Here is a 27230-nt window from a genome sequence, read left to right as displayed (position 1 = left end):
ACTGAGAGAAAGTTCTTTCTTCAATCACTAAGTTAAGTTTTACAAAGCTAAAGTACTTCTATTTATACAAGTGTTGGAAAATCTAATCTAGATTTGATTGTACATTCAATAGTTATTAACATCTATCATCTATCCAAGTTGTAGAAGAGTATGGTGGAGTATGGTGGCTGGCAGGCGGAATGGCCTGCGGATTTCCAATGGAGTGGAGTGAAAGAAAAGTCTGGTAGAAGCATGATGACGATTTGACCAGGTTGGGCTGAGAAAAATACTTCAGGCCCAAAATAAGAGAAATGGACAGGGAGCCCAAAAGCAAGAGAAATGGCTGAGCTCAAAAGTTCGCTTGCATGAACATATACCAAACATAATGACGGGATTGATTTTAACTTGGTCATCTTCTTCTTCTATTAGACATAACATTTCAACAACTTATGTAATGAGCAATCATATACATATGTTTTCTTGACTTTTTGTTTTAATTCTTTATTTTTTTTTAATGCTTCTCTCATAAGGTGGAAGTAGAACTACTGAACTGGAGCTGACATCATTATCAACACTAACCTTGTGGAGCTGACTCCCAGTGATGCAGTGTTTCAGGAAAGTTATGTAGTTCAAGAGGTTATCAAAGAAATGGCTAATAATCAACCAATTGATCCAAGGAAAAAAAAAAAGTATAAAAAGGTAATGTTTTCTCCGCCTATATTCCAACACATTTTCTATTAAACCAGTTGTCCAAACTTTGCTTGAAATTGATGAAGCGCTTAGATAATTGTAGGGGGTACTGGATAAGTTTGTTTTTTGAACCTGTGAGCTTATGGAATTTCAGAATTAGTGCTCAACGTGGTCGATAAACTCTCAAAGGAAGCGCATTATTCTCTCCGAAGGACTATGAAGAAATATAGTTCTTCTTGTCGGCTAATTTTATGCTGCAACAGTTCTTCAAAGGTTACTGAAGCAATAAATCATTTTATAATTGGCAATATCAATCTCAGATTAGATCACTTACTGGTGACATGTATTTTCCATCTTTGTTTTCTAGAGATTGAGAGAGTTGGAATAAAACATTCTTTTCTTTAATCAAAGAACCTTGGGATGTAGTCGGAGACAAGGTTGCTTTTGTAATTTAAGAGGTCATTTTATCATTGGCAATATCAATCTCAAATTAGATCAGTCTTCCTTTACCATTACCAGTTTATCAATATATATCTATTACGATGTTTGGTGTGCCGTTTTCAAAAACAACTTTATATATTGAATATTGATCACATAGTGAACTTGCACACAGATGGTAATGGTTGCTTTATATGATGGTTTTGTCCTGATTATCATTAAAGAATGGGTTTTGCGTGCATAATCTCTGTTGTTGGGTTCCCTGCTTTGGTTCCTGGTATTCATGTGTCTATTCAATCCACTAAAGCTGCCTCTGTCGGCAAATCCACTAGAAAACATGGATGAGAACGATCGGGGAGCAAGAGAAGCAGAAAGTAAGATGTCGATGTTTATATCATCATCTTCAGTCTTCACCAGTTGAATCTCTGCAACTCAAGACTAAGAAATGCAAAGGATCAAGGACAAGGATGCAACATTATTACTCCAAGTTTAAACTTGGCCGGACTATCTCAGTTTTTCTTTAGGCTTTGAGATGCAACATTGTTATATTTTGCTTTCTCTGTTCTAGCATGTGAGAAATGAGCTATCATATCATATAACTAGAAAGCATCATCTTTTAGTTCGCCCGCAAGAAAATTGCTTATTTCATTAAAGAAATGTGCATACCATTACTTCCAGTGTCCCATTTTTAGTGTATTCAAGATGTACAGCATGCTTATAATTGCAGGTTGGGCAAATTTATTCATCTGGGTTTAGCCATTGGATCCTTAAGTATCCAACTTCATGAGGGAAAAAAAACACACTAGAGGCAAACGTTAATCGTATGGACGTCTACCTCCAAAATCAAAAGATGCAGGTTGTGCAAACTGCAAAGCATTAGCTTTTCAATCTCTTGCTGGCGAGAGAACTATGGCTATCATTGGAACTACCAATACATTCCTGGCATGTCTAATTAGCTGAGTCCCTATTTGATCATTTTCATATTCAAAGTGTACATGGAAAGATTTATATTTCAGTACTCAGTTCATATTCTTAACTATTTCATATCCGAAGAAGTTTCAATCAAACTTATTCTTTTGTTATTATTTGCTCTGTTTTAAATAAAAAATAGATTTGGCTTCTAATTCTTTTTTGTGATGCTTGCAGTTTGGATTTACCGTGAAAAAACGTGCTCGGAAGATAATGCATGTAACTCGTGTATTGAGACCCATTGATGTAATTGGGGTATGCAAAATCTGGATAAAACATGCACTCTTTGAGTTTATTCAATATATTCATGTACACTGAGCAACATGAACCATAGAGAGAAAAATCAATATTAAACTTTTTGTTACAAATTCGAATAATAGTGCTTCTTTCCTACGAGTTCGTTTCAACATCATATACAATCTGCTTTTGCTTCAATTATTCTCCATTATTCTAGATGATATGATAACAACATGACTTTGCATTCCAATCCTTGATTGTCGTTTGAACGTTTTCGCTCGCGCGAGCACACTAATTTAATTATACAAAACAAAACCCATTTCAAGATAAGTTTGTCACATATCAATCACACATTAATTCTAAGAAATTAGATATACTACCCAAAATAAAAAAGAATTTTAACTTCAAATAAAAACACTTAATGGCTAAATGAAAAATTTTAACAAATTAAAATGACCAAATGTACATGACCATAATATAATATTCTATATAAAATCTATTATAATATTAAAATTTAACATTATTTAAAAACTTATACTATTACACCTTATGTTTATCCACACTCTTCTCATTTAAAATCTTAATTAATATGATTTTTTTCTCTATATCATTATTAATCATCAACTATCAACTATATTGCTATAAAAATACTTTATGATCAAAATTTTGATAAAAACATTATTGATACGAATTTGAGTTTCTATTATTCTACGTGATATTATCGTATATGTTTAAAAAAATTATTTGAATTTTCTTTTTATATTAAAAAATAAAGTAAAAAATGTATGTTATTTTCTTATAACAAATTATACTATAATTTATTTGTGTCTTTAATATATATTTTTTTCACCGCCTGAATATATTCAAATCAAATCAAAATTTTTCATTTGAAAGTGATAATCACTGTAATGCAATATATATATAATGTTTACTTTCAAAATATTTGTTTAAATTTATTTTCAAAATATTATTCTATATTTTTGTCATTTTAAAATGTAAACTCACAATAATATATATAATGTATTTTTTTTAAACTTCAGGAAATGAAATAATTTTCATGCATATATGTTTTAGTATTATTCATATTGATGTATAAAAAAAGGTATTATTCATGATTTTTGTCTTTAACCAAGTAGAAATCCCATTCTCTTCATTATATATTTAAAATATTCTAATATTATTTTTTTTAATTTTTTTTATATCTAATATACTCATTATTTTAAAAAATTATATTATGCCGATAAATATTTCAAAAGTTGTATTATATATCTTAATCTCATATGTTATAAAATTTGAAACCATAATATTTTTTAAATTTAAACATAGATAATTAAAGATAAATTTAAAGATATTTATAATAAAAATTTATCTTTTATATGACTCTCCTTTATTTTTGTGGTAGAAAGAGAATTCATCTCTCTTTGGATCAAAGTTTAGTTGTAGTTATGGGCCGACTTTTGGGCTGTGTGCATAACAGTCATAGTTAGACTATCGATAAAACTACGAGTAAAACCCTAATTATTCCTTTACATAGCTTTTCGTTGCTCTCTCTCTCTCACTTGCAGACGCTCGACTCACACAATCCTCTGCGGATTTTTTTAGATCTTCACAGGTTCGAATTTCTACTATCAAATTATACAAAGCTCTCTTAAATTTTATTGTAAATCTCATCGTTTTCACAGTGTGATTGTGTATATTTGCATACAGAAATGGCGGAAGTTGAGACTTTTGAGACTGTGGCGGTAGCCGCCGCTACCAACAACGACGGCGTCAAGCTCTTCAATCGGTGGACCTTCGAGGATGTTCAGGTCTCTCTTTAACCATCCATGTTTGGCTCAGTTAGTTCATTGTAGTGTTGAAATTGTTAGGTTTTGATTCAAGTTTATGTTTAGTTGTTTGTGTTTAGCTTATGTGTGTGTAACATTTACAGTTCATTGATTCAGCGATTGAAATCAGCCTTTTGGTTTTAGGATACGAGTATTATTATTTAGCATACAGTTTGCTTTAGTATTATGTTTTAAGTCATGTAGACCAAGTAGTTTTGTAAAATATGTTTGTTATTGATTGCCAGTGTGATGTATATGCTCAATCCTCGCAAATGTAATAGAAAGTTGATTTTTGGTGTCTAGTAGAGTTGTCTATCTGACATTGCATCAGCTTGTTCCAAACATGTCGAAACATTTATTATAACGATACCTCATTTTATGTATCGGGAGCATTATTCTGGGTGTCTGTATTTTGTTATGGTGGGTGTGTATTTGAACATTTTGGGGTTGTTTTTTGCTTTGTAGGTGACCGATATTTCCCTGCAAGACTACATTGGTATCATGGCAGGGAAGCACGCAACCTATGTGCCCCACACTGCTGGGAGGTACTCTGCGAAACGTTTCAGGAAGGCTCAGTGCCCAATTGTCGAAAGGCTTACGAACTCGCTGATGATGCATGGTCGGAACAATGGAAAGAAGCTGATGGCTGTCAGGATCATTAAGCACGCCATGGAAATCATTCATCTCTTGACCGATCAGAACCCCATTCAAGTTATTGTCGATGCCGTTGTCAACAGGTACATCAACTAGATTATTCTACATAACTCATTACATGTATTATTTATGTGAAAAATGAATGCAGACTCTTTTTAAGGGAAAACAATTTGAAGCTGGTAGTCTTTTGTGTTGTGGAAAATTGTATAACGATCCCTTTTCTTCGTGTTACTGCAGTGGGCCCCGTGAAGATGCTACTCGTATCGGTTCAGCCGGTGTTGTCAGACGTCAGGCTGTTGATATTTCACCTCTCCGTCGTGTGAACCAGGCTATCTATCTCCTCACGACAGGTGCTCGTGAATCTGCTTTTAGGAACATCAAAACTATCGCAGAGTGCCTTGCTGATGAGTTGATCAATGCTGCTAAGGGATCATCAAACAGGTAATTTTCAGAACTACTTATCCCTGTCATCTATAGTTATGTTATTGTTCAGGTTTGCCTATTACTGATTTTTTGTATGGTTGTTGAAATTCAGCTATGCAATTAAAAAGAAAGATGAGATCGAGAGAGTTGCTAAAGCCAATCGTTGATCAAGGATTGCTGGAGACATTCAACATGAATGCAAGATATTTAATTCTTCAATTTTCATGGGAAAATGTTGTATTAGTTTGTGTTTTTTGCTGCTAGATTTTGTTTGTTTAGATCCCTAACGTGGCGTACAAAAGTATTATGTGAACTTAATTTATTTCCGATGGGAGTTTTCATTTCAAATTGACATCAAATATGAGAGTTTTGTCACGAATTGAGCTTATTTACCTTTTTGTCAGCACCAACTGTCCAAGGGATTAAACCAATCGGATCAGCTTGCCGTGTTTATTTCGTTGCTTGATGTATTAATGGTCATTCTAATTCTTTCCGAATGCATTATATTCGAGTTGACATTTACATTCATGAGTGAGCTGGTGCTTTTGAAAGAAAAATGTTGCTGCTACGATGTATGAAGAAATGAATTTATTACTACTTTTTTTTCAAAATAGATGTAAATTTTTTAATACAATTTGTATATAAAAATATGTATTTAGGGATGGAGGGAGTATATTATCCGCGTGAGATTTGTGTTCACCGAAATTAGCTGATCAGCTTTCCAACAAACTGGTAGTGTTGAATCTTGAATGCCGGAAATTTCTTTAATTAGCTACAAACTTAAGAAATATAGATAGATAATTCATACAAGAGATTTGTCTCTTTGCAAAAGCAATCGGTGAAGTACCTGTGGGTTGAAAGTACTTTCCATCAATTCTAGATATGTGATTTCAGACTTCCTTTCATGATGTAATAAGAATGACATCCAATGACAAATGTCTAGTGCTTTAACGATGAACGGTTTTGTACTAGACAATAGTCAACCATCAAGTCAATGCCGCAATTTTTTTATTTTTTTATAAGGGAGGATAAATATAAATAGTATTAATAATAAGAATTAAGTTGATCGAGTTTGATTATACGATAATTTTTGGATGAAAGATTTAGTCTTTTAAATTTGATAAAAATCGAATGGTATTATCGATCAACTTCATTCACAATCACGTTATCAAAATGAATTACATGAAAGAGAAACATAAAATGAAAAAAGAATAACATGCCCCCCATCAAAGCTAGCTACCATGGAATCCTCTTCTTCTTTGATTCCAAATTGGAAATCCTCTTCTTTTTGTCGTTCTCGAGAAAGCATTTATTATTTTGAATTTTGATAGATGCGTAATGGTAACATGGAATGGAATGGGGGAAGGATTCCTTTTAAGTACCTAATGATCTACTCTAAGAAATATAAAGACCCAATTGTACTTTGACCAAAACGTCAAGGGTGATTTATCTATCCAAATTTCAATCCAAATCCGCCATTTTTAACCAACTACAACGAACACAGAACTAGCGATTTTACTTAGACCCACAACCACACATCATTTCTCTCTTAGAATCATGGAGCTTTCAGTCGCTGCTCAGTCGTCTTCTTCTTCGCTCAGAATCTCAGCTATAGCTACACATAACACCAGCTACAGAACTGCTTCCTGTCACCAAAGAATTAGTACCAAACCCACAAATCATTTGCTGCATTTGAATTGCTCGAGAGATTTTCCTTCAGTTCGCTCATATAGGATTGGCAGCTCAAAATTTTTACCTGGAAGTTGCTTCAAGCGAAATCCAATCAGGGTATACTCTATTCAATGTTTCATAGTCATTTATGCTTAAGTTTTTAGTACTACCCATGAATGATGTACATATAATAGCAAATGATTTAGGTTTTGTTATGATTCGATTCGGCTACACGTGTGTGATGGTTTGTGTATAGTAAAAATTCTTTAAATTAATACTCGATAAATTAATAAACTCTCTAAATAATAAATTTGTCCGATCCCGATTTGAGCCAATGTAAAAAATTGAAAAATTCGATAAAATAATAATTTTTCGAGAGATCTTTTTATAATTTTTAGTCCCAAAAAAATCATAAATTAATAATTCATAAAAATTGAAAAAAATATATTACATTTTATTAAAATATGATTCAATAGTTGTTTGTTTTTCTTTAAAGTTTAAGTGTATTTGGAGCCATTGCCACCAAATAAGAACACAGTATAATTATTGAGTCTCAGAGTTCGCTGCAACGTAATTCTAAGAGGCATATACTAATTTGCCTTTTTGTTTGATATGTACAGTATAATTATTTAGTTTATACGGAAATATGAATTATGTTGAATCGGTTAAAAACTCTTTAAATTAATAACTCTTATAGAGTTTTAACTGTATTTGTTAAAAAAATCAAACTTTTTATCTAAATGTAATTCTGCGGGAGTTAAATTCCTGATTGTAGAATGATATGTTGTCGTAGCAAACAATGTAGTACTGTATATGGAATCCATTCGTCTTTCTCAATGGCATTAATTTGAAAGTTGATGCTACCAGGCCTGCAGTCAAGTTGGAGCTGCAGGATCTGAACCAGTTCTAGACAAAATTACAAACTTCAGAGATGCATGTTGGAGATTTCTTAGGCCCCACACTATACGCGGAACAGCTTTAGGTTCTTTGTAAGTAATTACCCCGAGACATGTGAACTGTAACCCCAATCTTTCCTTTCCTTCTGCTCATAGAAGCTCCTTTATTTTGTTGGCAGTGCTTTGGTTTCAAGAGCTCTAATCGAGAATACACACATGATAAAGTGGTCTTTGATTCTTAAAGCATTCTCCGGTCTCTTTGCTCTTATTTGTGGGAATGGTTATATAGTTGGCATCAACCAGATCTATGATATCGGTATTGACAAGTATGCACCAGAAATATGTTCTTTTTTCCCATTTTAAGTCATTTAACCTCCTTTCAAATTTAGAATATCTTTCTCCTACATATTTAAGTCCTGTTCTGATAATGACATGTTTTGATATTTTTCTAATTATAGGAATCAATTCTTTCCATTTCAGGGTCAACAAACCGTATTTACCTATAGCTGCAGGGGATCTCTCTGTTCAAAATGCATGGTTCTTGGTGATATTTTTTGCAGTGGCCGGCCTTTCAATTGTTTCCCTGAACTTCGGTCCTTTCATAACATCTCTATACTCTCTGGGTCTTTTCCTGGGCACCATTTATTCTGTTCCTCCACTTAGAATGAAGAGATTTCCTGTCGCAGCTTTTCTCATTATTGCGACGGTACCGTTTTCTCATCTCACTTATTACCAGCTACTATCCATTTTTTTAGGTTTTAAACTATGGCTCTGGTCAATGAAAATGAAGGAGAATATATGATTGAAAGCATGAGATCAGTAACTAAAATTGATTTTTTAATTGTTATAGGTACGAGGCTTTCTACTTAACTTTGGTGTATATTATGCCACAAGAGCTGCGCTTGGACTTCCTTTTGAATGGAGGTGAGCAATATCGTATTGCACTTAATTTCTTATACTAGTATTATGGAAAGTAGAACCATGTGAAAGGTTATGCATGCATTACTTGAGGTTTCAAAAAGGCAAGCTTCCCACATAATCAACTAGTCGTATTTGGTGAAGGAACATGTGTCAAGATTGCTTATGTTATACTCGAATAAATCATTCAGTAGTCAAGGAGTGCTTGAAATCCCTTCAGGGATCCAACATGGTTATCATTTCACATCTGCGTTTTTATTTTCTAACTTGCAGCTCACCGGTGGCCTTCATCACAAGCTTTGTAACTTTATTTGCTCTTGTGATCGCCATAACAAAAGATCTTCCAGACGTAGAGGGTGATCGCAAGTAAGTCGCGCGACATTCTAACTTTATGGTTTACAACTGAAACTTATGTTGTACTATTTTAAGTTGAAGAGTTGTCGAGTAACATTGTTTTAATTAGTATTTATTTCTATGTCTTCAGTCTTAATTTCTGAATCCTTGATTTACCTAGTCGTTTCATTGGAAACTGTTCATCTTATCTAGACAGTAATTTAAATCTTATTACTATTTTCTGCGATTTTGTTATAGGTATCAAATATCAACATTTGCCACAAAGCTCGGAGTAAGAAACATTGCTTTTCTTGGTTCAGGCCTTTTGTTGGTAAACTATATTGCTGCCGTGCTGGCAGCTATTTACATGCCTCAGGTAAGAAAGAAAAAAAAGTAACTATGACTCACTTTCTGGCACACGCTTGTTTTTTCATGTGTTGCCTTGTTATCCATGTCTGAAAATTGGTGCTCAGGCAAGCATTGGTGTCAGATAATTGATATCTTTCTTTTATTGTCAGAACTTTGAATTTGAATCCTGCCATTGTTATTTGACAGGCTTTTAGGCGTAGCTTAATGATACCATCTCATACAATTCTGGCAGCAGGCTTAATCTTCCAGGTGCTTATCTTATAGTTTATTACCAGCTTTTTGTTTATTCTAAGTCACGACCTGTTGATGGCAATTTGCTTGCACATGAAAATTTACTCGTAAGTGTGCAACTGTTTGCAAACTTTTGTCCTCGCTCCATTTTTGTTTCCTTACTTTTATATTTAAAATTTATTTCAGACATGGTTGTTGGAACAAGCAAATTACACCAAGGTATTGTCTCAACTTATTTTTGATTACATTCAACATTTCCAGGTAATCATTGAATTGTTATTAAAGGCACCTGTGTGTTGTTCTATTTATCAGGATGCAATTGCCAGATATTATCAATTTATATGGAACCTGTTCTACGCAGAGTATATTTTGTTTCCGTTCCTGTAAAGTACATATATAAAGAAATAAATTTGATTTTTTTTTTTGATTTAGTCATGTAGAAAACTGTATGGTGTAACTTTAGACAACCTAAAGAATATAAAGTAAATTTTGTTCATACAAATCTTGCTCTAGAACCCGAGTTTGAAGCTGTAACGAATTTTTCCCTTCTCTTCCTGTTGGGAGATCATATCACTGTGACACTCCAGAAAAGAAAGTACAGTATTATTTGTGTCGGAATCGAAAATTGACTGAAAAATCCTTTTGTTGGCGTATCCCGGTCCTTTGGTCGTATCGAACACAAGACCGAGATATATATTGGACACATAGCTGAAGAAGCTTTTCTGGAGGGGATCTTTCATGATCGACTTCTTTACTGCCATCTCCTATGTCAAGCGTGACTTTGTTTGACAAAAAAGGAAGTCATTTTCTTAAACCCTACCAATAGAAGAAGAAGGGCTGGGAAATTCATAAGCATAAAACAATTTTTCATAACATGCACACACCTCAATAAAGTTTGGGACAATGCTAGACTTCTTGATGTTTGGGAATCAACTTCTACGGACGAAATGATTCCCAGTATGAACTACAACTCAAGTTTTATTGGAAGGTTTTTCCGATAGTCGGAAAGGATATATTGCAACCTGATAGTATGAACTACTAGTGAGAAAGAATTCAAGGAAAACAGTTCATATATTTTAAGTCCTTAAGAATCATTATTACGAAAAATAATAGAATTGCTTTTCAAAAGTTAGTATTGCAAAACCTGATCTGTATGTATCCCACCAGCAAGGCCACAAATAGAACAATGTCACTAAAGCTGAAAATTCAATGATTAACAGTATATGTACCGTTACATTGGCATTCCTGTCATAAGGATAAATAAAAGTTCTTAAAGATAGAAAATCTAATTACTGTATACTTGGCTTTTTGCTTCACTGTGGGGATCAGCTGTTAAGTTTGAAGCCTCTGTCCTGTGTATTTCTTCTTTGTCGTCATCTTTTCCTTCGTCGCTTGAAGACTCTGTTTCTTCCTTTACATGGAGGCGATGCTCCTTTTCATCTTCATCACTAGAACTTTTTGTTTCCTCATTGGCTTTATCATTTTGAGTCTCTGTCGCTTCTCTCTCTTGATTTTCTTCTGTCTTGCTTAAACTAGGTGTCTCGGACAATTCTCTCTCTCTTTCCGATGACCCAAGCTTTGCATCAGCATCCTCGACTTGGTCCTTCTCTGCATCTTTGTTTATAATAAATTCTGATGGGATAAGCTTCGCTCCATGATCATCAACTTGGTCCTTTTCCACCACTTTCTCAGCCTCCTTGTTAGTGGTCCTAATTTCCGACGATGCAACCTTTACTTCAGGACGCTCGGTTTCATCATCCTTGGCCTCTTTCTTGACTAGGTCAGTTTCTTTCCTAGCCTCCTTGGTTTCCAAGCTAATTTCCGATGGCTCTACCGTTGCATCATTATCCTTGACTTGGTTGTTCTCTGCATCTTTTTTAATCTCCTTGTTTTCAGCGCTACTTTCCGATGATGGCTCAAGGTTAGAGTCAAGATCCTTGACTTGCTTGTTCTCTGCATCTTTCTTAATCTCCTTGTTTTCAGCACTACTTTCAGATGATGGCTCAAGGTTAGCATCAAGATCCTTGCCTTGGCCATCCTCTGCGTCTTCCTCGACATCCTTGTTTTTGGTGCTAATTTCCAATGGCCCAAGCTTTGACTCAAGATCCTTGACTGCATTCGTCAGAGATCTGGAATTCCGTGCTTCAGCTAGTCTACCAGGAGATAACTGTTAACAATCAGAACTTTATCAGCAAGTTGAATGAAGCAGACTAGGATCAGCAGTGACTTGCTATGCAAGAAAGTTAAGATACAGGACATATACATACATACACACACATATATATAGCAATAATTTCACTTGCAACAATATGAGATTTAATATTTCGTTACTGACGGAAATTTCTGAGATCCCAAAAGGAAATCAAAAAACTAGTGTAAAACCATGTACGTGCTTTATTTACATCTTCAAGTTGCTGCACCCGGTTCTTCAGATCCTCTAGAGAGACCCCCTTCTGTTTTTTGTGAATTCCCTTAAGAACGTAAATCACGTGAGATCGGAAATCTTCTAACCGGTGTTGTTCGATCTGACAGTAAGGTATACTCGATTCGCACCCAACCGCATAGAACGGACAATTGACGAGTTTCATAGGACATACAGTTATGCAGTGTTTGTCCATCTCCCTCCTCATCAGGCTTTCCGAGCAGTTTTGTTCACATGGAATTATCTTGAAAGGGCAGGCTGAATCGTGCTTCTCCAACTGACTCGCACAAAATATAGCATTGCACCCTTCATTCATGCAATTCAAAGGCCTAAAGCCACACGAAAGAACATGCTCGGCTACTTCTTCTTTACTGTTAAATTTCATGCTGCAGTGGAATTCCTCCTTGAAATCGACATTTTTAAGTAGAAGTCGTGCAATTGCTTCCCTCTTATCCATCAGCCAAAAACCATTCCTTTCCATCTCTTGGACCACGTCGTCTATTTTGTCTTCTCTCTTATCACTCAGCAGCCATCCTGAAACCCGACTGAACAAATTCCTTTTCAAGCTCGCGAAATCGTCGACAAAATCGGAAAGGATGTCGTAAGGATGGTCGGATACTTCTGGCCCGGTTTCGCCTTCTAAAATAACTGATTCGGCAATGAAAGATTCACTTCGCTGTGTAAGATAGTTTACCATTTCTGTTCTGATATCGACGGCTACCGAAGCTGGCGTCTTGAAGATATCGCCACTGGTGTTGTCGACGCAAGCTGTAGCTAGCCCCGGGAGGAACATCTGAGCGATTTTCCGAACTATTTCCTTATCGGAAAGTTCACAATGAAACAAAGGTCCTTTGTCCTTCCCATCTTCAAACTTCTCTACGACTTCTACAGCTTTGGCAGGACTCTCCATTCCTTGATTTGTTGTAGATGTCTAGTCAAATAATTCAACCTACCAAATTTTAACAGAATATATATATATATATATATGAATTCCATCCGTCTCAGGAAAGACTCACGTTTCTGCCATAACCAATTGAATTGAATCAAATAAAGAACGGTTCAAAGCATTTTAGCAAGCACTGAGTGATGTTGTTGGGCAATCAAACACATAATGGCAGAAGAACTAAGAATCCACATATGTGTCCAATGAAAAATGAATCAAAATGAGCACATCTCTTAGAAATGGAGATCGCCAGAATCAAAGATCTTAGAATAATAAACACAATCACATTAAAACCCAGAACTAGTTTATCATAATCATACAATAATTCAATGTCAGAGATGAAAGGAAATTATAAGATTATTTATGTTGTAATGTTACAGAGAAGTCAAAAAGAGGAACGTACCTTACCTTTTATTGAGTTTGATTTATTAGAATTGGGTTTGGATTCATTCGTTTTGACAAAAAACGATGAAGAAGAAGAAGAAAGATGCAGGCTTTTTGCAGGGTGATTTTCTTCTCCTTTGTTTTGTTCCAACGGTCTCTCTCTCGACCATAAAAATGTCTTCTTCTTTCCGAGTTAAATCACTTTTTACAAAATTTTACTATATACTCTTCCTCATTTTACTATACTCGAAATTACTCAAATTAATTAATTATTTTCTTGAAATAACTATTTTTTTCATACCTTTTAAAAAATGCAAAATCAGCTTTTCCTTAGTAGCAAAGCACTAAGTACATAAAGAATGATTGAATCCTGAAAAAAAGAAAAAAAAATTAAAGATTTTTTTGGGGTGTAAATTTGAATTCAACAAGAATTTAATTATTTATTTAAAAGTATAAAAAATTACTAATAAAATAAAATCGCATTATTCAAGTGTCGTTTTGATATAATTTCAAGTATAACGTAATAAAATTTATTTTAGTCTATTTTAAGTGTTGTTTTATAAAATTCATTGATATTTGTATAATAATTTTTAGTCTTACACTTACATTAATTTTATAATTATTTTATTATTTATAAAAAATTAAAAATTTATGTATTTAAAATAATAAATAATGAGATGAAAAATCTATCATTAATGATTTTTTTAAAATTTTAATTACGTGATATTTAAATTGAATGGAAAAAAAAAAATATTGTAAAAAATAAATAAAAAAATTATTGGACAAAACCTTCTTAAAGATATGAAAGAACAAATCTTAAACAAAAATAATGTCGCATCATCGATAGTAAAAAAAACGATAATTAAAGATGTAATTGAAAAATAATTACACGACCATCTAAACTTAAAAAACTGTACAATTCCGCGGTGAATTTCTAAAGAGGCTCTTTGGAAACAAACGCTTCCACATGTAATGTTATGCTTCAAAGTGGGAAAGAAAACACACTCAGTTCTCGATCATTTTACTACTAGAAATCATCCATGTCCAAATTCTTCAACACAATCACACAACTAAATTAAACTTACAAACCCTAATCCTATTGGGAGTTCAATTAACAAACTTTGATCAATGGCGGTTACAGAGGAAGAGTGCTCCACCGCCGCCGCGAAATTGCAATCGCCGTCTTCCTCTTCTTCGTCGGCCTCCGCAGACGGTGTTCACTTCCTCGCTAAGTGCGTCCTCAAGCCTAGCGTTGTCCTTCAACTGGCCTATGGTCACTTCCGCTCCCCTTCTTCACCTGACATCGTTTTCGGCAAGGTTCAATCTTTCTCGACTATACACTTTCCAGGCGATTCAAATTAAATTAAATTAAATTAAATTGCAAGTTAGGATTGTTGTGAATGCTTACTTGTGTTTATTAGTATGGGCTTTCAACTTTGCTGCCCATCTCTTCGTCCTGCTAGAGCAATTTTCTCATCTTGGATTTCGGCTGACATAATTATTAATCTAATGGAAATGCTGGGACACTATTTTTATCAGGAGACGTCTATAGAGCTGGTAATAATTGGCGACGATGGGATTGTACAATCTATTAGCGAGCAGGCAGTGTTTGGAACAATCAAAGATATTGCTGTTATACCTTGGAATGAGAAGCGGCAAGCGCAAAAGTTATCGGTATCCTATTCCAACAACTTGAAATGGACCACTTAGAAAATTAATGCAAAAATAATATAAAATGAAAATGTTTTTATTTTATTAAATGCTATTCATTTGATATCTGGTACTCTCTTTTTCAGATGATTGGAAAAGACATTTTGGCTGTTGTTTCAGATTCTGGAAAGCTCTCATTTCTTACGTTTTGTAACGAAATGCACAGGTTTTTTATTACCCTAAATTTCTCTTCTTTTGATCAACTTGCCTAAATGTCTTTTTTACTCTTGACTTTTCTTATTCTGATTTGGTGTCTATGGGTGGCTGTTAGGTTTTTTCCATTGGCTCATGTCCAACTTTCACCCCCTGGGAACGCGAGGCATCAAGTTGGAAGAATGCTGGCAGTTGATTCGAGGTCTGTTGCTTTTATAATTTGAAAAATCTTGATGCCCAGTATGTTTTTGAGTGAACACATGCAACAAAGCACTCATTTTCTGATTTCAAGAGTTTTATCTTGTACTCTTTTTTTTTCAACCATCCGGTATTAAGTCAAGTGAAAATGATGTTGTTTCTTTCCGGAAAACAGCCAATCACTTGGCCTCTTAAATAAATGTTAGTTAGAAACCCTGGAGTTGGAATAGCAACTACCTACGAATGCATTTTGAGGACCTTGCTTAAGAAAACTGTTAGTTGTTAAATTGTCCAAATATAAGCTCAGGGGCATGAAGTTGATGTAAGGAAATACTGAGGAAATTGAGGGCGTTAATGTGTCGAATTGATTATCTGAAGAATTAACCCGTGCATGTCCAAAAGTTATTATTATAATTCACATTTTCCATTATCTGCCTGTATGATTACCTGGGTACATAATGCTTTTGTATAAATGGTTGCCTGAATTCTGCATATGTTCATTGTTGACAATTTTATATTTTGTGTGTTTACAGTGGCTGTTTCGTTGCTGTTAGTGCATATGAAGAGAAATTGGCTCTATGCTCTCTTTCAATGTCTGATGAAAATGAGATAATCGATAAGGTGATACATCTCTAAATTATCTATATCTGCATTATACAAATAGACTAGGTATGGAATTATAATTTGGCGCTATAACTACGTGACCTAAGCTTGCATTTTTAAGTAATTGCCTTTTCTTTTCTCCAATCTTTCTTGCAACATGCCAGAAAATATGCCATCCCACTGAAAATGAAGGGGAAGCCAGCATTAACCAATGTCTCCAGAAAATTGGTACTAGTGGTGCCATATGGAGCATGTGCTTTATTTCTAATGATTCTAGACAACCAACCAAGAAGCATGATCCTACACTAGCCGTTGTTCATACTAGGTATGGATGTTAGACACGTTTATCTTGCCTCGATTCATTTATTCTTTCTTGTTTAAATCACTGGAAAATGAAATTTATCGTCTATTTTCTAAATATTCTCTTATTAGGGTGCATACTTATTACTTATGTTGTAGGAGGGATGCACAGCAAAATGAGCTATTGTTGCTGAGATGGAACATTGAAGAACATGCTATAAACGTCATTTCGCAATATGTTGAAAATGGCCCATTAGCACATAGTATAGTTGAAGTTCCTCATTCTCCTGGATTTGCCTTTCTCTTTAGGATTGGTGATCTTCTTTTGATGAATCTTACAGATGCCCACAATCCTGTTTGTGTTTATAGAACAAGCTTAACATTTTTAAACTCACCAATAGAGGAACAGAATTTTGTTGAAGATTCATATAAATTGCATGATGTCGATGATGAAGGGCTATCTACTGTTGCTGCATGTGCTTTACTAGAACTAAGGGAGTATGATCCTATGTGTATTGATAGCGACGAACCCTGTGCAAGACCTACCGCTAAATATGCGTGCTGCTGGAGCTGGGAAACTGGTAATGAACAAAATCCAAGGATGATTTTTTGTTTAGACACCGGAGAGTTCATTATGGCTGAAGTGTTGATTGATTCTGATGGCCCCAGAGTCGTTCTTAGTGAATGTGTATACAGAGGCCCACCATGCAAGGAAATTTTATGGGTTGGAGGAGGATTCGTTGCTGCACTTGTAGAGATGGGTGATGGAATGGTTTTGAAAGTTGAAGATGGAAGTCTGTTGATCACCAGTTCCATCCAAAACATTGCTCCCATATTGGATGTTTCTATTTTGGATCACCATGATGAGAAATGCGATCAGATGTTTGCTTGTTGTGGGTTTGCACCAGAGGGATCTCTAAGGGTAATACGCAGTGGTATTAATGTAGAAAAGCTGCTGAAAACTCCCCCAATTTATCAAGGTGTGACTGGTACTTGGACAATTAAAATGAGAGTAAATGATTCTTATCATTCATTCCTCGTGCTATCATTTGTTGAAGAAACTAGGGTTTTGGCTGTTGGGGTCAGCTTTACAGATGTGACTGATTCAGTTGGTTTCCAGCCAGATGTCTGCACCTTGGCATGTGGCCTTGTAGGAGATGGCTTACTTGTTCAGATCCACCTAAAGGGAGTTAGGCTTTGTTTACCTACAGTAACTGCCCATTCCGAAGGTGTTCCTTTGTCCCACCCTGTTTACACATCTTGGTTCCCAGATGACGTAAGTATAAGTTTGGGGGCAGTTCAGCATGATTTGATCATTGTTTCTACTTCCAATCCATGTTTTTTGTCTGTTCTTGGGGTCAGATTCCTAGCTTCATATCAGTATGAAATCTATGAAATGCACCGTTTGACATTGCAACATGAACTATCTTGCATTTCCATATCTCAAAAGGATTTTGGGAAAAGAACAAGATCTACCAATTTACCTAGTCATGGTTGTGCCCCTCTCCTCCCCAGTGGAATTGGTGTTGGTTATACATTTGTTATCGGGACTCATAAACCTTCAGTTGAAGTTTTGTCTTTTGTACATGAGCAAGGTGTAAGAGTTCTTGCCACTGGTGTTATTTCATTGACAAACACCATGGGGACTGCCATCAGTGGTTGCATTCCTCAAGATGTGAGGCTTATATTAGTTGATCAACTTTACGTTCTTTTGGGACTGAGGAACGGGATGTTGCTTCGTTTTGAGTGGCCTTCTGACTCTCCAGGGTCTATATCAGATGTTCCGTTTTCTGATTCCGTTAGGTCCTCCTGGGATAAAGCAGCACCTGCTAATTCTTTCAGCTCAGGAATGCTAATGGATGACCAACCTGCTGATCTTCAGTTGATTGCCACCCGTCGCATTGGTATCACACCTGTATTCTTAGTTCCCTTGAGTGATTCACTTGATGCTGACATAATTGCCCTTAGTGATCGGCCATGGTTGTTGCACACTGCAAGGCACAGTCTCTCTTATACTTCCATCTCATTTCAACCTTCAACACATGCCACTCCTGTATCTTCTGTTGAGTGCCCTAAAGGGATTTTATTTGTGGCAGACAGTAGTCTACATTTGGTAAGTTCTTTGTCTTGTTATGGTTGTTGTTTGCTCTCTCTTTCTTTAGCACTTCAAGAAAGACAGTTGAGCTCCATGTTATATAAGATTAATTGGAGGAAGTTGATTTAATGATGCCTTTAATATGAAGCTTGGTTGTCTAGGTCCAAATATGCATCACTGTACTGGTTTCATTTTCAATTTTTTTTTTTTCTTTATGTTTTGTATGAGATACATTTTAATCGGCACTCTTTTGAGACATTTTCATATGTCATCTAGTGGTTTCTAAAAAATGAATGCAAAATTTAATCGGATATTGTAGTGCTTCAATTAGATAATTAATTCATGTTCAATTCCTTCATCCTCTAGGTGGAGATGGTGCATACTAAAAGGCTTAATGTGCAGAAGTTTCATCTTGGAGGCACCCCACGGCAGATTTTATATCATAGTGAAAGCAAACTATTAGTTGTCTTGAGGACTGAGCTGATCAACAACAGATGTTCCTCAGACATTTGCTGTGTAGATCCCCTTACCGGAACAGTTGTGTCATCTTACAAACTTATTGGTGGAGAGATAGGAAAGTGTATGGAGTTGTTGAAGGTAGGCAATGAAGAACTAGTGGTGGTTGGAACCAGTCTATCTTCTGGACCTGGTATTATGCCCAGTGGTGAAGCGGAAAAGTGTGTTATCTGTCTCAGATATTTTTGTTTCGTAATTCATATCGCTTTGGTTGTTTAATTTTCTTTTGATTGTGAAATTGTTCTGTCATTGATGCAGTCGTAATGGCTTTAATATATGGTAGCTCTTCTGAATCCTGACTGTTTACAGTTGAATTGGTTCGAACTGCTTGAGTTAAAGTGCAATATGTGTCTTACTTAATATTTGTGGTTCTGTGTATTGTTGTGCCAGTTCTACGGTAAATCATTCTAACTTGAGATTTCTGTGACAGTACAAAAGGCCGTCTACTTGTACTCTGCCTTGACCATGTGCAAAATTCAGACAGCGGCTCGATGACGTTTTGCTCTAAGGCTGGGTCATCATGTCAGCGAACTTCGCCACTTCGTGACATTGGCAGTTATGCCATGGAACATATGTCGAGCAGTAGCCTCTGTAGCTCCCCAGATGACAATAGCTGTGATGGAGTGAGACTTGACGAAACTGAAACTTGGGTATTGCGGGTGGCATCTTTTACCACATGGCCAGGAATGGTACTTGCTATCTGTCCTTATCTTGGACGCTACTTCCTGGCATCTGCTGGTAACGCTGTAAGCTGCAAATTTCATACTACTGATTGTTATTGTACCTACACCTTACCTTCTTGGTTGATTGCAATCTCTCGGCTTTTCATTGCATCTTGTTATTTTTCCAGTTTTATGTCTGTGGTTTCCCGATTGAAAATTCCCTAAAGGTCAAAAGGTTTGCTGTTGGGAGGACACGTTTTATGATAACCTCGTTGACGACTAATTTTACAAGAATTTCCGTGGGTGATTGTCGTGATGGCATTCTTTTTTATGCCTACCATGAGGTAAACAGCTTTCTTCTAATTGTATTCTCTAGAATCGAGCAGTTTGGTTGTTTTTATTTTGGTTTCTATTCTCAAGGTCCTTTCTCGATGTATGAGAGCGAAATTTAAGCTCGTTTTCCTATTTATGCCAGGATGCCCGAAAATTGGAGCAGGTTTACTGTGATCCTTCCCAGAGACTAGTTGCTGATTGTCTTCTTATGGATGTTAATACTGCTGTTGTTTCAGACCGTAAGGGAGGGATTGCTGTTCTGTCATGCACTGACTGTTGTGAAGGTGTGTTGGGCACCCTAAAATAAGACAAGGGTGTTATTACTTTGTGAGTTATCATTATTTCCTGTTGTGTACCACCAAGACATCTCTTACTTATGCATATGTGATGTCCACTGCTTCCTATGTGTTCCAGAAAATGCCAGTCCAGAAAGCAACCTAACATTAAATTGTGGGTATTATATGGGTGAAATAGCCATGAGCATCAAGAAGGTAATTGTAATATTCATTTTTGCAGTAGGATTTCTTGTTTCTGTATTTTGTTCATTGTTCACATTGCCGATGATTTGCCACAGGGGTCATTCATATACAAGTTTCCAGCCGATGATGTGTTAAGGGGTTATGAAGGCTTTCATGGAAATTTTGACTCCTCTCATAGCACTATTGTTGCTAGTACTCTCTTAGGCAGCATAATCACATTTATCCCAATATTAAGGTAAATTGGTCATTGATCGTGCATTTTATCACTGCTATTTAGTATTGCCGATATGTATGCTTTTCTCTTAAGAAATTCATTTCTAGATTTACAATCTGAGATTTTGTTGATGTTTATGTTATAAAGTCTATTTTTAACAGTTATTTCATGTCCTTAGGGAAGAATATGAACTCTTGGAAGCTGTTCAAGCTAGGCTTGTTCTTCATCCCTTAACTGCTCCTATTTTAGGAAATGATCATAATGAGTTCCGAAGCCGTGAACTTCCAGTAAGAATTTATTCTTTTGCGCCTTTTCCTTGTACAGAGTTATGGGAATTGCTATGCTTAATTACAACGACACATACGAATTTGTCAACTGTGTAAAATTGCACCAAGTTATTAATAGGCTTTGGATTGGTCATGCAGAATGATAATTTTCCCTTTTAAAACATTTTTTTTTTTTTTTTGTGTTGGATATTCATGACTCTTCAAAATCTTTGTAGATGTGGGGGTGTGAATATAAGGATAAACCTCCCAGAAATTAAAATTCACTCATATGTGCTAAAACTCTTTTCACATTTACTTGCAGATTGGAGTACGTAAGATACTCGATGGTGACATGCTGGCTCAGTTTTTGGAGCTTACTAGTTTGCAACAAGATGCGGTATTGTCATTGCCACTTAGCACCTCCACGGAGACACTGAAATTAGGCTCAAAATTTTCCTCATCACCCATTCCGTTGAATCGTGTTGTCCAACTCCTTGAGAGGGTTCATTATGCTTTAAATTAATTATCAAGGAAATGATATATAGTTAATCTTCCAAGGTGGTCGTCTTCACTTGCCCGTATTTTTCCTTGAGCAAAGTGTGTTTACACTACCCAAGCCAATAGTCATCCTGGCCTAGGTGCCGTTCAGAAATGGAAGATGGCTAGTGCAAATGGAAATTTCAAAGTAAAAGGTAAACCTTTTTGCGACATAATAATAAACTGGCCTTTGTATAGTAATAATAGTATGTTGTTTGCTCTTTTTTATTTATTACTAGTAGACAGTAGTATACAAAAAAGTAGATTGTATTGCAAATTGAAACCGAGAGTGTAACAATCTTTGCAACTTGGAGAATTTTTGTTGCGTTATTCTTGCAAGTTGCTGGGGCCTAAAGAAGCTAGAACAAGGACTCTGGTAAAGGTAACTAGTTAGATTCTAATGAAGATTCTGTTTGGGACCAATTGGTGTACTTATCTGATGTAGAGTGGACGAATGAATGATATATTATTGTCAATCACACATCAGCAGGTTCGGGTTTTGATGGATACCATTTCATTACATCCCACTTCATTGCCATCCCTGTTGCTCTGCTGGTGTCGAGACAATGGAGCAAGGCATTTTTGTGCCAACTCGGATTTGTTGTAACATTTTTAATAGAAGTTGTTGCTTGTTCTCCTTTTTTTATGGTACTAATTATCTCCTAGTGTTTGATATTGAAAGATGAAAATACGACATTAGCAAACTTTAGTATGGACAAGTAGTACGTCCGTCCCTAATTATTTGTCGTTTTTCTCATGCAAATAAGGAATGATTTCCCTTAGTTCTGTTTGTTTAATATTGCAGTCCTCCGAAAGGCATTTCTCAACATCCAAGTATAGTACTACCTCCATCCCTAATTATTCGTCGTTTTCCTATGCAATTAGATTTCTCTTAGTTTTGTTTGTTTAATATTGCAGTCCTCCGAAAGGCATTTTTCAACATCCAAGTAGCCAAGTTGCATAGAGGAAAACATGTAGTAGGACAAAATCTAGTGCATCATAATATATATGCAATCCACATCTTATCAATTTAATTTAACAATGTCTGGAATGGATTATCTTTTTTCAGCACTAGAAACAAAATGCCCCTTTTTTGAATAAGAAAAGTTTACATGATCTTCCTATATATATTGATGAAAAGTACAAAATGAACAAGCTAAAAGGCAAAATGTAGCTTTTTAAAATTAATTAGTTCGTAACTAAAATTTTAAATGTTCATAAATGGTACTCTATAATGTGAAAGAAGAGAATTGTAAAATATCACATATATATAGAAACCATAGAAATCTAACAAAACTCAATTCAATTCACAATTCTATAACACAAGTTAGACACTCCTCTCTAGAGAAAAAAATGAATTCTCAAGTACTATATGGTCATGGAAGTAATTATATTCTTGAAGATCTAAATGTAAATTTGTATGCTCAAGTACTATATGGTCATGGAAGTAATTATATTCTTGAAGATCTAAATGTAAATTTGTATGGAAATGGAAGTCAAACTTTAGTTCTGTCTCATGGGTATGGCACTGACCAGAGTGTATGGCACTTGATTGTGCCCTACCTTGCCTTGTACTTCAAGGTTGTGGTTTTCGATTTTGTTTTCTCTCCAAATGTGGATCCTAAATTGTATCATCAAAACAAGTACTCAGATTATAATGGGTATGCTGATGATTTGGTGAGTGTTCTTGAAAAGCTTGAGCTTAAAAATGTTGTTTTTATGGGCCATTCAATGTCTGCCATGATTGGATGTATAGCTTCTGCTAAGAGACCACAACTTTTTCAACATCTCATCTTGCTTAGTGGCTCACCAAGGTTAGTCTCTCTCTCTCAAGAACCAAGTCGACCACATTCGATTTCGAAAAAATATATAGAATGTGAACTCGACCATCTATTTGATCAACCGCCGGTCGGTTTGCTTCAATTTTGACAAGTTGTTTAAATAATAATAAAAAAATTTACTTTCAATTATTTAATGAATTGCTTTTAATTTTTTAGGTACCTCAATGCAAAAGGGTATCATGGAGGATTTGAGAAGCCACAGATAAATACCATATTCAAACAAATGACTGAAAACTATTCAATTTGGGTTAAAAATTTTGCTCCAATTGTTGTTGGTGTGAGCAACACAAAAGCAATAAAAGAGTTCCAATCAAGCTTGAATAGAATGAACCCTAAAGTTGTGTGAGTGTAGCCAAAACTGTTTTCTTGAGTGACTATAGACATAATCTGTCACAATTTCATGTGCCTTGCCCCATAATTCAGTCAAGTAAAGACGCAACTGTTCCGGAAGAGATTGCATTCTACATGGACAAGAGAATTGGTGGCCCTACTAAAGTCTATCTACTCAAATCTCTAGGTCATTTTCCTCAACTCACAGCTTACCATTCTCTTTTGAAGATTTTGAAGAAAGCTCTTCACAACAAAAGTACATGGGATAATAAACTGTAGATTTATAGATGATTTATGAGATTTGTTACTTTGCTTCATAAGTAATTAGTTATCACTTGTAATATATACTCCATATATCAAGTCTCTCTGGATATACTTCAAATTTTATAGATATTGGCTGGCAGCAACCAAACTAATACACCCGAATTCCTCAAATAACACTAATATTTGGGATCAGTGTGATCATATAAGCCTGAATTTGTGCACGGTACCCGAACTATATATTTTCTTAGAGTATCGCTCGGACGTTGGCCGGATTCTTCAATAATAATTTTAATATTTTTTAAATAAATGATCTTAATTCCATGAATTCATCCGAAATAATGAGTTTGACCTCACTCATTAGTATAATGATAATAGTAAAATTTAGACAACAACTTTCTCATTCATATGAGCATCGATGAGATTAATGACATCATCATGATTCGTGTCTGATACAAAATGAAACTAAATAAACAATCATTGAAATTGTGAATGAGTCTCGGAAAAAAATGTTGAGATCGCGATGACTCGAGTATACTATCAAAATATATTTTTATTAATATTGTCAAATAATTTTAGACAATATAAGACACCAACTTAATTACACACTCACTTAGCACTCCTCACCCACTTTTAGTTTACGTCACTCACACACTCACTTACACCTACTCACAAATTTTTTATTCTTTCTTTTTTTTTTTTCTCTCTTTTCTTTTCCATGTCCTACACCACATGACCATACACATATTTATACTACTCCTAAGTCGGTGGATATCACCGACATCACCATCCCACTCTAGATAATTCTACACTACTCCCTACTTCTAGACTTCTCTTTATTATTATTATATATATCCACCGCCATCACCATTCTACACTAGTCTAGATTTCTAGACTTTTCTATATATATATATATTAATTAATTAATTGATGCTGATTATTTAACACTCCCCCTCAGCATCAATTCTCATGTCAAACTTTTCTTCCGATTCTTGATCATATTCGACGAAATTCGTATCCGTTGGCATTTGTCCAATGCCCATCGTGTCATCCAACTTTTCTGTACTATCATCTTCAATAACCTCACTATGTGTGTCATCTTGTACCTTGAGAGCATTCTCCTCTTCTAATTATTGTCGTTTTGATCCTTCATCGAACACCACGTCACGAGACACGTAACGTCTTCCGGTCGTAAGATCGCAACATCTCCATCCTTTTTTCTTAGTATCGTATCCAATGAAGATGCATTTTATTTTTGCCTTCACATCTTTCACATAACACGTGCTTCTGAATACCTTGAAGTGTTTAACTGAAGGCTTCCTTTTCCACAACTTCTCGAATGGTGAAATGAATTTCATTGTCTTCTTTGGTAGCCTATTGAAAGTATATGTTGCAGTCTTCATAGCTTCATCCCAATATTTTTCTGGCACATTCTTTACTTGAAGCATACTTCTGGAAGTCTCTACCAGATGACGATTAACCCTCTCAGCTACCTTGTCTTGCTGTGGACTGTATCCAAAATTCAGCTGCCTTCGTATCTTGTTATCTCGTAGATAATCGCAAAACTTTTTGGATACAAACGCTCCCCCATCACTCGTACGTAGGCATTTCGTCTTGACACCTAGCTTGCGCTCTACTTCATTTCTAAACTGCTTAAACTTTCCCAACACTTCTGATTTATCTTTCATAAAATATATCCAGACGTACCTGGAGAAGTCGTCAATAAAGCTGATCATATACTTAGCTCCTCTAGCAGATGGTTGCCTCACTGGTCCAAGTATTGCCGAGTGCACAAGCTCCAATAGTCTCCTTGTTTTACTCTTCGGCTCCTTATATGGTATCTCATGTGCCTTTCCTTATTGACATATAGCACACACCGCATCTTCTCGAACATCTAGCTGAGGGAGACCTTTTATCTTTGACTTCTTTGTAATCATTCTGAAGTCATGGTAGTTTATATGCCCAAGTCTCTCGTGCCATAGGTTTGTCGTCTCATCGTTTCGCGTCTTCTTGACGTCTGCTTCAGCTGTCATAGTATAAGTCGAACCCATTTTTCTCTCTTCATAATGGATCCTTTTCGACATACCTTAGCACCGTTTCTTCTTTGATATGAGATGGGAACACCATTCCTCTTATATGGATCTAGATTCTTCTTTTCACCTCCATCTTCTATAGCTAGGGAGGTTATTAGATCACACTCATCTTCACTACTCATATTTTGTTGGGATATTCTCGACATTGCAGCATTTCCTTCTGCACCTTTACGTTTTGACCAACAATCTCTTGCATAATGGCCTCTTTTCCCACAGTTGAAACATTCAATTGTCCTCCGTTGAAGTCCCTTCGATAGCTTCCAATTTCGACCTTTTTTCTCGTGAAGCTCCCCCTACTTTATATTTGTCGCCTTCACTTTCAGGACCTCCTCTATTGGTTTCAGCAACATTTCGCATTTGTCTTATAATCTCTCCTTCTATTGAAGAGAGCTTCCTCCTCTTCAGCCTCGCGGGTCACTCCAGCCATTTGCTTGGCCCAATGTCTCTTGATTGGCTAGCAAACTCTCCAAGATCTCCAAGGATGGGGGTGTTGGCCATCCTTGAACAGCCGTGATAAACCCTCTATATTTCGGCCTTAGTCCATGAATGATTTTTCTTCTCATTCTCTCTTCACTAATTTTAGATGCCGGTTCTAATTCAGAGATTTCCCGGCATAACGATTTAATCTTAGTGAAGTAATCATTTATGGACATATCATTTTGCATAGAGGACATTAACTCATTTTCTAATAACTGGAGCCGCACGTCATTTTTCCTTGAAAATTTAGAGGCCAATATATCCCAAGCTTCTTTAGGTGTGGTGGCGTACCTGATATGCTCCAACATATCCTCCTCAATAGTGGTCTTTATCGCGAACATCGCCTTCCCAGCTTTGATCTTCCATTTCTTCAAAGCTGCAGCATCTTGCTCCGTCGGTGGTGTCGACTCGTTCCCATCCACGATCTCCCACAGATCATGTCCTTGCAAATAGGACTCCATGCACGTACTCCACGTACTATAATTATGGATTATTTAGCTTCTTCGTGCTGCCTGCACTACTGAACTCCATCGTCGTAAATTGATTTTCGATCGACGGACAAAACCTCCAGTTATAAGGGTCACCTCAATTGATAGTTGAACTATCAATAATAATTTCGACAGCGCCTCCGCTAAATAATCGACTTGGCTCTGAGCGTCTGTCAGTTCCTTCGGCTTAGCTTCATCTCCTTCAACTGGATCCCATAGATCCTTCGAGTTGAGGTGATCCTCCATCATTGTCTTCCACAATGAATAATTTGTTGCCGTCAATTTGACCAT

The 27230-nt window shown here is 35.8% G+C and overlaps 5 protein-coding genes and 1 pseudogene across 5 annotated transcripts; 4 read left to right on the top strand and 2 right to left on the bottom strand.

Annotated features, from left to right (window-relative positions):
• Positions 1–150: 150 nt before the first annotated feature.
• Positions 151–5383, top strand: LOC139884769 (small ribosomal subunit protein uS7-like). Its single transcript, XM_071868752.1, has 7 exons — positions 151–223; positions 824–942; positions 2254–2331; positions 3996–4121; positions 4605–4876; positions 5031–5234; positions 5329–5383. Exons 1-7 carry the CDS (start codon positions 151–153, stop codon positions 5381–5383), a joined length of 927 nt encoding a protein of 308 aa, XP_071724853.1.
• Positions 5384–6773: 1390 nt separating this feature from the next.
• On the top strand, positions 6774–10021 carry LOC139884768 (homogentisate solanesyltransferase, chloroplastic). The gene is made up of 10 exons (XM_071868751.1): positions 6774–7004; positions 7755–7876; positions 7963–8109; positions 8264–8489; positions 8634–8707; positions 8975–9067; positions 9293–9410; positions 9590–9652; positions 9821–9853; positions 9947–10021. Exons 1-10 carry the CDS (start codon positions 6774–6776, stop codon positions 10019–10021), a joined length of 1182 nt encoding a protein of 393 aa, XP_071724852.1.
• Positions 10022–10840: 819 nt separating this feature from the next.
• On the bottom strand, positions 10841–12966 carry LOC139884767 (uncharacterized). The gene is made up of 3 exons (XM_071868750.1): positions 12037–12966; positions 10935–11801; positions 10841–10879 (listed from the first exon to the last, which is right to left on the bottom strand). Exons 1-3 carry the CDS (start codon positions 12964–12966, stop codon positions 10841–10843), a joined length of 1836 nt encoding a protein of 611 aa, XP_071724851.1.
• A 1545-nt stretch (positions 12967–14511) lies between these two features.
• On the top strand, positions 14512–21435 carry LOC139884771 (uncharacterized). The gene is made up of 15 exons (XM_071868755.1): positions 14512–14700; positions 14923–15057; positions 15180–15259; positions 15365–15448; positions 15978–16065; positions 16212–16372; positions 16507–18460; positions 18809–19119; positions 19389–19704; positions 19809–19964; positions 20096–20237; positions 20368–20444; positions 20528–20667; positions 20825–20933; positions 21235–21435. The coding sequence occupies exons 1-15, from the start codon at positions 14512–14514 to the stop codon at positions 21433–21435; spliced, it is 4143 nt and encodes a 1380-aa protein (XP_071724856.1).
• Positions 21436–22802: 1367 nt separating this feature from the next.
• On the top strand, positions 22803–23899 carry LOC139884765 (strigolactone esterase D14-like; annotated as a pseudogene).
• A 2476-nt stretch (positions 23900–26375) lies between these two features.
• On the bottom strand, positions 26376–26912 carry LOC139884764 (uncharacterized). The gene has a single exon (XM_071868749.1). It carries the CDS (start codon positions 26910–26912, stop codon positions 26376–26378), a length of 537 nt encoding a protein of 178 aa, XP_071724850.1.
• Positions 26913–27230: the final 318 nt, after the last annotated feature.

This window comes from Rutidosis leptorrhynchoides, unplaced genomic scaffold (genome assembly GCF_046630445.1).
Source record: "Rutidosis leptorrhynchoides isolate AG116_Rl617_1_P2 unplaced genomic scaffold, CSIRO_AGI_Rlap_v1 contig6, whole genome shotgun sequence".
In the NCBI taxonomy this organism is placed as follows: domain Eukaryota; kingdom Viridiplantae; phylum Streptophyta; class Magnoliopsida; order Asterales; family Asteraceae; genus Rutidosis; species Rutidosis leptorrhynchoides.
The sequence above is the reverse complement of the archived record's forward strand: the minus strand, read 5'-3'. Positions and strand labels throughout refer to the sequence as shown.

Coding starts and splice junctions, on each gene's coding strand:
- LOC139884767 (XM_071868750.1), bottom strand. CDS start 12,966: ATGGAGAGTCCTGCCAAAGCTGTAGAAGTCGTAGAGAAGTTTGAAGAT. Junction 11,802..12,036: donor GGGTGCAGCAACTTGAAGAT/GTAAATAAAGCA, acceptor GATTGTTAACAG/TTATCTCCTGGTAGACTAGC. Junction 10,880..10,934: donor ACAGTGAAGCAAAAAGCCAA/GTATACAGTAAT, acceptor TCCTTATGACAG/GAATGCCAATGTAACGGTAC.
- LOC139884769 (XM_071868752.1), top strand. CDS start 151: ATGGTGGAGTATGGTGGCTGGCAGGCGGAATGGCCTGCGGATTTCCAA. Junction 2,332..3,995: donor GACCCATTGATGTAATTGGG/GTATGCAAAATC, acceptor TCGTTTTCACAG/TGTGATTGTGTATATTTGCA. Junction 4,877..5,030: donor GTCGATGCCGTTGTCAACAG/GTACATCAACTA, acceptor GTGTTACTGCAG/TGGGCCCCGTGAAGATGCTA.
- LOC139884768 (XM_071868751.1), top strand. CDS start 6,774: ATGGAGCTTTCAGTCGCTGCTCAGTCGTCTTCTTCTTCGCTCAGAATC. Junction 8,110..8,263: donor TATGATATCGGTATTGACAA/GTATGCACCAGA, acceptor TTTCCATTTCAG/GGTCAACAAACCGTATTTAC. Junction 9,854..9,946: donor AACAAGCAAATTACACCAAG/GTATTGTCTCAA, acceptor TCTATTTATCAG/GATGCAATTGCCAGATATTA.
- LOC139884771 (XM_071868755.1), top strand. CDS start 14,512: ATGGCGGTTACAGAGGAAGAGTGCTCCACCGCCGCCGCGAAATTGCAA. Junction 15,449..15,977: donor ATGCTGGCAGTTGATTCGAG/GTCTGTTGCTTT, acceptor GTGTGTTTACAG/TGGCTGTTTCGTTGCTGTTA. Junction 19,965..20,095: donor TTTTTTATGCCTACCATGAG/GTAAACAGCTTT, acceptor TATTTATGCCAG/GATGCCCGAAAATTGGAGCA.
- LOC139884764 (XM_071868749.1), bottom strand. CDS start 26,912: ATGGAGTCCTATTTGCAAGGACATGATCTGTGGGAGATCGTGGATGGG.